At 35.8% G+C, this 9,936-nt stretch overlaps 1 protein-coding gene across 2 annotated transcripts; it reads left to right on the plus strand.

Annotated features, from left to right (window-relative positions):
- The first annotated feature begins 2,756 nt into the window (after nt 1–2,756).
- On the plus strand, nt 2,757–9,649 carry LOC138133651 (uncharacterized). Of its 2 annotated transcripts, XM_069051592.1 has the most exons (5): nt 2,757–4,339; nt 4,392–4,524; nt 4,584–5,132; nt 6,352–6,421; nt 9,167–9,649. In XM_069051592.1, the coding sequence occupies exons 1-5, from the start codon at nt 4,011–4,013 to the stop codon at nt 9,601–9,603; spliced, it is 1,518 nt and encodes a 505-aa protein (XP_068907693.1). In that variant the 5' UTR covers nt 2,757–4,010; the 3' UTR covers nt 9,604–9,649. The 2 variants fall into 2 exon arrangements, with proteins under 2 accessions (XP_068907693.1, XP_068907694.1); XM_069051593.1 differs by lacking the exons at nt 2,757–4,339; nt 4,392–4,524; nt 4,584–5,132; nt 6,352–6,421 and adding exons at nt 7,421–8,001; nt 8,056–8,500.
- The last annotated feature ends 287 nt before the right edge of the window (nt 9,650–9,936 follow it).

The raw sequence follows: 9,936 nt of genomic DNA on the forward strand, positions 1-9,936 counted from the left end.
ATTTTTAAAAATTATTTGCTAAAATCCATTTCTTAATTATAGTCCGATGGATCAATTAATAAGAAGAGCAACTGTTTATTGCCATTTCTTTTCAACATAATGTAAAACAAGCTATTGGATTTTTGTACGTAGTCCGTCCCACTATGGTTCTCGCTTTGGCATGTGCGATTAGAGCAAGACGCGAGTTTTAGGTTAGGTAGTAACTACATTGATTTTTTAAATTTTGCTTGAAATTTCCGCCGTATGATGCGAAGGAAAAGCTACGCAACTCTTTCTTGAACAGCACCCACTGTGTAAAATACATTAACAAATTTCTGATTAGCGTGAAAGGGTATTGAACTTACGTGGCATTGCCGAAACAAAATCTAGGAAGAAAGAAAGACAATCCAAACCTGATTGTTTAGTGTTGTTTTCAACAACTTGTAATATATTTTTCATGATACCATACTGTTAACCAGCTATACTTCGTCCAACGAGAGATGGGATATTTTAAATTGTATTAAATTAACCCAACCCTACAAAATTAGAACATAATTTCATGGCAACAATGTTACTGCTTGAAGGATATACATATTTCAAATTTTACGTGCGCTAGGTACAGTGGCGGCCATTAATTTGGAAACACCAAGATTTTTCTATTGTAAATTGTTTGTCACTTTGACAATGTTATTGACATATCAATTTCGACTGCGACGGTCTGTTGAATGCGGTCAACGATGACATGAGTGCCATGAGTTCATGACATAACGCTTACACTATCAAATATTAGAAATATCCAGTAAACTACATTAGGCCGGTGTTTCCAAATTAATAGCCGCCAGTGTACTGCTTTCCCTACGTAGAATTTAGTGATTGTTATGTCAACCAATCTCTCGCTGGACAAACTTTATAACAGTACTCTCTCCTCAATTGATATGTGTGTCATATCAGCCACGGTCGTTATTTATTAACGGTATTCCATATATATTTCGTTGCTATGATATTACGCAATTAAGCCACAGATCACTCGTAAATTGTATTGGTGATTAGAGACAAGCAAAATTTACGAATCCTCAAATATTAAATCTTCATGGTATCATGAAAAGTACTGAACGCCACACGGTCGATACGCAAATAACAGACTCGGCTGATTATAAAATCTCGGTTATCACCTCGATTTTACAATATCAGCCGCGTCTGTTATTTGCTTCATATCGGCTATATGACGTTAATAACTATTACCTATTAGTTGATAAATAGTTATCAAAAATTGGTAGCACCATGCACTGCTGTCAAATATCGAAAGCAGACGCAGGTCACGTCGACTTCTTGATTCGGACTAACCTCATCGGACTATAATAAAAAAAATGGACTATAGGAATTGTCAAGCAGACAATTAATTGACAAATGGACAAACCAAATTTACATTAGGAAAATTTTCGTTTCCCGTTTTTTTTTTGCAACCAACTGTACTTATTACGAGCGACGTGCATTTTAGCTTAGCCTTCTTTGTTTTTGTTGGAGTAGGACGACTTATTTGCAACGTATAACTCGCATGTAACAATTCAAAATGAATAAACAAAAACGTAAAGCTTTCACTCTAAAAGACAAGTACGATATTATTAAAAAAATACAAAGTGGTGTTAAACAAAGTAGTATTTGCCACGAAATGAATTTAACAAAATCTACCGTCTGCACAATATGGAAAAAACGCGAACAAATTTTATCATCGTATGGTAAAGTTAATTACAAGTGCAAAAAAATGAGAAAATCGGCACATGAAGTGGTGGATAAAGAGCCTCTTAAATGGTTGGGAAGACATGAAGAAAACCCTTATCTCGTTTCTGCTATTGAGGCGCAAAATGCGATAGAAATGGAGGTGAGAAAGGAATTTAATGAATTTAACTTTCAACAATATGTTGAGGGTGATAATGACATACCAGCAAGATTACATATTTGTCAAGAAATTACTCCCTAGTATTTAGGGATATTCGTTACTAGATTGACATAAATTTGGTCAGGTTGGAGGCTATATGGTCTTGGTGACAAACAAAATACATATGTATATAATACCTATCGTAACCTTGTCAAAAATGTGCGCGAATTCCGCAAATGGCTAATTTTTCGCTATAGTCTTGCCTTTATAACTTATATGTATAGGTTTTTCGTGTTTTGAAACTAATTGAAAACAGTGTTAATGTGACAGGGTTAAATATCTATAATTTGATAAGAATATGAATGATGGGCTCACAAGTCTAACTATGATATTTGGAAATAGTGGATAACATTGTATTCTTACTATAATCGGTTACAGAACTCTAACTACAATAAGTAAGTGACATTATAATTGCTTAAATAGCTGGGTCAGATATCTAACTGAAATTATATTTTTACTGTTTATAAAATAATGCGGTTAAAGAACTTATTCTGGAATAAACAAATACGTTATATAAGATTAGTGAGGTCAGATATCTAACTCGCCCTGTCATGTTTCGTTTTGACTTTACCTCTACCATATTTGAGATGTTCTTGATTTATTGTTGCAAATTAATGTTGTTTGTGCTCGCACAACACCTTCAGCAAATTGGTTGCTCTAATGCTCACCACTCCCTTTTATGATTTTACAGGAGGTAAGCCTGTGATTGTTGATTGATGTCCAGACCACGATCAGAGTGATTCATAACATTTAAGACCCTTCGTTAGGGTTGGTGTCAAGCAATAAGCCAATTAAGCGAGCTGCAGTTATATAATTCAAAAATGCACTATAGTATTGCCGTTATAACTTTTTATCTGCTTCGCCCACTAAAATTGACCAATCAGAATCAAAGCCAGATTCAATCTGTACAACTTTTCATCACATTTGCCACGTAAAAAAGTTAAGGTTAGAATTTTGCTGTCAAATCCACAATTATTGTTTTAGGTTCTAAAAAATAAAATGTCATTAAGACAATGCGAATGTCAGAAATTTTTACTGTGTAAATCAGATCGTCTTAACAACCTATTTGATTGGTAACTAAGAAAATGAAATGGGCGGGGCAGATAAAATGTTACGTTGTCCTTAGTATAGTCCATAACATCTGGACGACAACTCGTAATAGCTATTAATACATATAACGAGAAGATTATGGGATTTATAATATGTGAGGACGTCACCTGCACAACGTCCGAGCGTTGTTTAAATCCCATAATATTCGAGTTATATTTCAAGCTTTATCTTATCATTGTATCTAACGTATTATGAGTGCGTAACTAATGTATTATTATGAGTAACTAACGTATTATAAGTAACTAAGAAAGCTGAGTAATTGGAATATTATGGACTTCATAATTAGGTACCAATAAATGTGTAACATAAAGTGATCATAATCGTTAATGATACGATAAATACTATAAACCTCGCTCTAAACATTAAATAAACTAAATTCTGTTACATTATTAACACAAAAAAAACGAGGTAATTATTACGGGGTTAGTCGGGCGGGTCGTATTGTATTCCGATTTCAACCCCAGGAATAAGACACCGACTCATTCCAGAAAACGGGTGTAAGAATTTCGTACATCAGGGGCTAGTTTATGGAAAGAGAATTAAATATTTAGTTCGAATTAAATTTTAATGCGCGAGAATAACAACCCATGAATCCGAAACTTGGATTAGTTCAATCTGATCACGTGTTCAATAATTGGAGTTAATCGTAATCAAATGCGAGATTAATTATTACGATTAATTTAATTTAGCTTCTGTAAACAGGCCCTTGATGTGTTATGTTAATTGAGAATTTAATTCGTATTAGTATCACTACCTATTATTATTATTTTTGTGTACTGTTTCTCACTGCGGACCACGACAATTATCTCTCTCGCACTCACATCAACGCGCTCACATTGTAAGTGTAAACAACCTCTCTGTTAACAGTCTTAACGGTAACGGCCGCACACTGTGGCCGCGCTGCCGCAGTCCCGTTCTCGCAGTGGCGCAGTACGTTAAGAGCGGCCGTAAAGAGTGTGTGAGGACATTGTCATGTCAACCGTTCATGAAAAAAGTTGTTCCAATGTTAATTGTTAAATTTGTTCAACCAATGGAGTCAATAGAAAATTGTGAACAAGATGTTCCCGAAGATGTCGGGGTGACCGCAGAGCAAGCGAGCTCATCGTTGCCTGCGAAATCGCGCAGTAGGTACGATAAAGCACATGCTGACTTTGTGGAGTGGCGACATAAGCAGAATGTGAAGAGTGTTAATGAACAAGTGATCCTTGCGTATGTTCAGGAGTTGTCACAAAGTTTTGCGCCGTCTTCATTGTGGACCATTGTGTCGATGTTAAAAACTTCCTTGCAAATAAAGGAAAAAATTGACATTTCTCAGTAAGTGACACCAACTTGATTAATATATTGTAATGAATAATGGTTTTAACAGGTACTCTCAAGTTCGTGCGCTGTTAAAACGAAAATCTGAGGGGTACAATCCCAAAAAGTCAAAAATTTTAAATGGTGAACAAATTACCCAATTTCTAGTACAGGCGCCAGATGAAGTACATCTGCTGACAAAGGTATGTTTACAATTCTTGTAATGGATTGATTGTTCACTCTATATGTTGGATTAATGCAGGTGATTTTAATCTTCGGAATCTATGGGTTGTGTAGGAGAGAAGAACTGGCGTTTCTTTCCATTGATGATTTAGAAGACACTGGGAAGCATGTCATTATTTTGAGAAGAGATAGCAAGAACCATACGTCGCGACGTTTTGTTATCACAGATGATGATTGCGAATTTCAACCATACACTTTGTATCGCAAATATGCGGCATTGAGACCGCCAAACTTGCAGAGTAGACGTTTCTTTCTTTGTTACCGAAATGGTAAATGCACCTCTCAAAATGTGGGTATTCATTCGGTCGGTAGCGTACCATGCAGAATCGCTACTTACCTAGGATTGGAGACACCATACTTGTATACTGGTCACACTTTTCGTCGCTCCTCTGCTACCTTGATGGCTGACAGTGGAGCTAGTATGTTGATGATCAAGCGACAAGGACGGTGGAAGTCCGCCCCAGTCGCTGAAAGCTACGTTGAAGATTCTGTGGGGAAAGAATTAACAGTTGAGAAGCAAATGTTTCAAGAGTTTATGGCTGAACCATCGAAGGAGTTAATCCAAGGGGTTGGTGCCTCATCTTCGATCTCATCTACATCTGCTGGTGGCATACAGATTTTTAATAATTGAATTATTCAAAGAATTTGTAAAACACCACCAGATATAGACGAGACTGAAGATGATGCTTCACAATTATTAATACAAACGCGATGAGCTCGCTTGCTGTGCGGGCATCCGGACATCTTCGGGAATATCTTGATCGCAATATTTTTATTGATTTTATTCGTTTATTTTTAACGGAAAGTTAAACGTTGAACAAATCTGACAAATAACAATGGAACAAATTTTTTCATAAACAACGGTTGACATGACGTCCTGCGCACACTATTCAGTTTTTTAGATGGCTTTGAAAAAAATAATTTCAAAAAGTTATTTGTGAACGAAACGTAGAAATATCACAAAAACTATTAAACAATACACGTTTCACAAACTCTGTCTTTTTTCGTTTTTCACCTCAATTACGACTAAGGAGAATATGCCCTTTAAATCTGATTCGCCAGTTCTGGAACACCTGTAGGTATATATCTAAGTAATGGTTGATCTCAAGGTATTACTGTTTCGCAAAGAATTCATGTTATTTTTTACATTACTTCGTCTTATTTCAAATAAAATATAACTACGGGGTCATTATAAATGATTGTAACAACTAGTGGGCGTAGCGGCGCACCTAAAGCACAGCGCACAGCCACCTACGATGGTATTATTTTTCACTTTAGTATAATTGAATGATAATTCCTAGGATACGAAATACGTCAACATGTCCATAACAACCGGGGCATAATAAGAGGGCGTAATAAGAATAAGCGGGCGTAATGAATTCATAACTTATGTAGGTAAAGCGTACACAAAGATGCCAATTCTTTGTCTTTTTTTTTTAAAGAACGCGTAGTGAAAAAAAAATAAAATCTTGTATGCACCACGGCGTCACCGAATGATTACGCCCATCGAACGATATCCATCTCTCGCGCTAAAGCCCTCGAACTGGATTCATCGTTCTCCGGGCGTAATTATCGTTGTAACGCCCTTGGTAAATAAATAGCTATTATAATGACCCTGTACTAAAAATACACTTTTTTTACATTCTACCAATTACAGCGAACTTCGGAGATAACGAACTTATTTTGATACATTTTCTGGGTCCGTTATAACCGGACTTTACTGTGTAATTATGTAAATAATGCAAAAATAGTGAAAGAAAGCTCATTTAATAATTGATTTTTTGCAGGATATTACATCCGAGTTCAATATATGCGACGAAAATGCAGTGAAAACCGAAAGTGATGAAATCGATATCGGTACGTTTGTAAAATAGTATATTGTATTTTCAACACGTGGTATACACGATATTTTTCCGACGACCACAAAAAAAAAAAACGCTAATATTCGGCATCCTTTCAAACTTCAAATATCATTCGACAGAACTGCGGACAAAATAATTATGCCGTTGCGCGGAGATAGACATCGTTAATCATCGGCCCGTGTACAATATAAAAACACACAGCTGTCGGCCAATCAGATTTCTCAAATTTTTCATTGTACACGGTTAGGCTGTTCGTTCGTGTTCGTGTTGAAATCGTTTGCAATTTTAAATTTTCACTAAGGAAAAACCGTGTGAAATGTGCCATATTCCACAGTGGTCGTCTGAAAATATATTTTTCCGACGACCACTATGAAAAATGCGTAAATTCGCACAAATAACTATTATTGAAAGTTGGCTATTGCATGCAAATAGCGAACCCGTGTGCAATGAAACTGGTTAGCCAATCAGATAAAGTCCTCGTCGAAAAATAGTCAATTTTGACTTAAATTCATTAATCATTTTACAATAGGAGAGAAAATCGTCTTATAACCATCATAAATAATTCCATAAATAAATAGGGGCTGTTATATACTAGTTTCAATTTGGTTGTAGGTCGTAAAATGTTATGGTACTTTAAGTTAAAGATCTTGCGGGGCTTATAAATCCTAGTTTACCACTAGCAGGTAATATTTTAAGCAGGGTTGTATTGTACATTTGGTATATTTGCATTGTACGGCAAACGGCACGCGCCGCTTTCCAACCTTTTCAAACCCAACCATTGTGCCCGTTAATCGCTCATAATATCCAATAAAATTTTACGACCTACAACCAAATTGAAATTACAATACTTTACCTGATGTTTGCTCTTCCTTGAGTCGACACTGCACAACAAAGGGGCAATAAAGTTAGAGTGTATTATGGTAGTTATAAGACGGTTTGCTGTCCTATTGTAAAATGATTTACAATTTAAGTCAAAATTGACTATTTCTAGACGAGGACTTTACCTTCTAGCCTGTGCGCAATGAAATGATTGCGCACAGTTGTGGTAACCATGGCCACCAATGTATGTTTGTCATTTGTGAAAAGTAACCTAAAACACCAGTTCCGATCAGTTCGTTATTGTTATCATAAAAAATGGAATTTCACGACGAAAACGACATCGACAGTGATGAATATGAAAACCTTACGCCCCCTGAAGTTGTAGAGAAGGCCGCAAAAGTTTGTGAAAATTTGTTACCATCTATGTCGAAAGAGCGTTATGAACATGCCTACAATCAATTCATGGATTGGAGACTAAAAAACAAAGTTCATTCTTTTTCTGAAAAAATATTAGTGGCTTATTTTGGTGATCTGAGTGCAAAATACAAATCCAGCACCTTGTGGTCAATATATTCCATGCTTCGAGGAACCCTTATAGCAAAACATGATGTCAACATTGCCGCATATTACAAGTTAAAAGCTCTGTTAAAGAAGGAGTCAGTTAATTATGTGGCAAAAAAAGCAAATGTTTTAACCAATGATGACATTAAAACATTTATAGAAACAGCTCCCAATGAATTGTATTTGTTAACAAAAGTAGGTATGCAAATTGGACATCCGACTTATTTTTCTAACCTGAAATATTTTTAGACTGCCCTCATTTTTGGAGTTTGTGGATGCATGAGGAAAGGTGAACTTTATAATGTTAAACTCGCGGATGTTAAAGATGTGAACTCAGCATTAATTGTCGATGTGCCTTATACTAAAAGTAAAAAACCAAGAAAATTTGTTATTACAGACAATTTTTATAGTATCTGTAAAGAATATATCAATTTGCGACCCTTAGGAATGACTGACGAAAACCAAAAATTCTTTATCAATTACCAAAAAGGAAAATGCACCAGACAAGATGTGGGCATTAACAAATTTGGCAAATTAGTTCAAGACATCGCCAAGTTTTTGAAGCTACCTCACCCTGAAAAATACACAGGGCACACATACAGAAGAACATCAACAACAATTGTTGCTGACAAAACTGGTGACCTTCTAGCCCTAAAACGCCATGGCGGATGGCAGTCCAGCGGAACTGCTGAAGGTTATGTAAACGACTCAATGAATAAAAAACTGGAAATCTGTAAAGTATATTACATTACATTATTGGTTAAAGTTAATTGTTAAATTGTTACAATTGTGAAAATTAATTGGGCGAAGACTGTTTATCTTATTTTCTTCACTTAATATATTTTGAATATTTTGCAATGGCGGCGGTTTGGTGCCAGAAGTGGATGCTACATCCACAGTTGTGGATGTAGAAGTGGATGCTATATCGACAGCCTCAATAATATGTTTTCAGACGACCACTGTGAAATATGGCACATTTCACACGGTTTTTCCTTAGTGAAAATTTAAAATTGCAAACGATTTCAACACGAACACGAACGAACAGCCTAACCGTATACAATGAAAAATTTGAGAAATCTGATTGGCCGACAGCTGTGTGTTTTTATATTGTACACGGGCGGATGATTAACGATGTCTATCTCCGCGCAACGGCATAATTATTTTGTCCGCAGCTCTGTCGAATAATATTTGAAGTTGGAAGGGATGCCGAATATTAGCGGTTTTTTTTGTGGTCGTCGGAAAAATATCGTGTATACCACGTGTTGAAAATACAATATACTATTTTATGTTAGTATCTAATTTTTCATGATAGTACAGAAATTCGATATAAATACTTTCACGTGTGATTTTTGCTTTACAGAAGATGAACTGTCTGAAGATTGTGTAGATTTGGATCCTCCATTGGAAAAAAGGAAAAAGAACAATGCTGATCCGTTGAATGAGGAGATATCTCTCCATTCAACGCACGATGTACAACTCCAACAAAGAATGGACGAAGCATTTACCATTCTCGAAAGAGACACTCAAAAAGAAGACAAGAAAAGAGACGAATGTGACATATACGCCGAGCTTGTTGCCACAAAATTAAGAAAAATGGATGAACGAACCAGAGACATAGCTATGAACAAAATCGATAATTTGCTTTTCGACTTGAAAATAAATCCACCTTGCCAACATCAATACACGCGGCCGGTGCATTCATGCCAAACTATTTCAGCACCTTCACCCAGTTTTTGCCAAACATCCTCCTTGTCTCATCGTGCATCATCACCTCATCGGCAGCTACCGTCACCTTAGTCTTAGAATTACGTAAATAAGCAGAAAATAAAACATTAATAAAACATGAAGCTTTTATCTAAACCTACTCAATCCAACAATCCTTCGAAAATTTTACAAAATCAAATAAATGTTGCTGCAACAGTTTCAGAAACTGGGTCCAACGTAATTAAAATTTTGGTAGAAATATGAAAAACAGTTAAATTTTAACCATTATTGCAGGCGTCTTTTATTGAATTTGTCGAAAAGCCACATTAACTCTTTGTTTTATATTATTTTTGTTTCATTTACAATTGTAACATCGTTTCTAATCAAAAGTCCATCTTTTATTGTTGACTCTACATGCAGTCAAAT

This window comes from Tenebrio molitor, chromosome 6, assembly GCF_963966145.1.
Source record: "Tenebrio molitor chromosome 6, icTenMoli1.1, whole genome shotgun sequence".
NCBI lineage: Eukaryota > Metazoa > Arthropoda > Insecta > Coleoptera > Tenebrionidae > Tenebrio > Tenebrio molitor.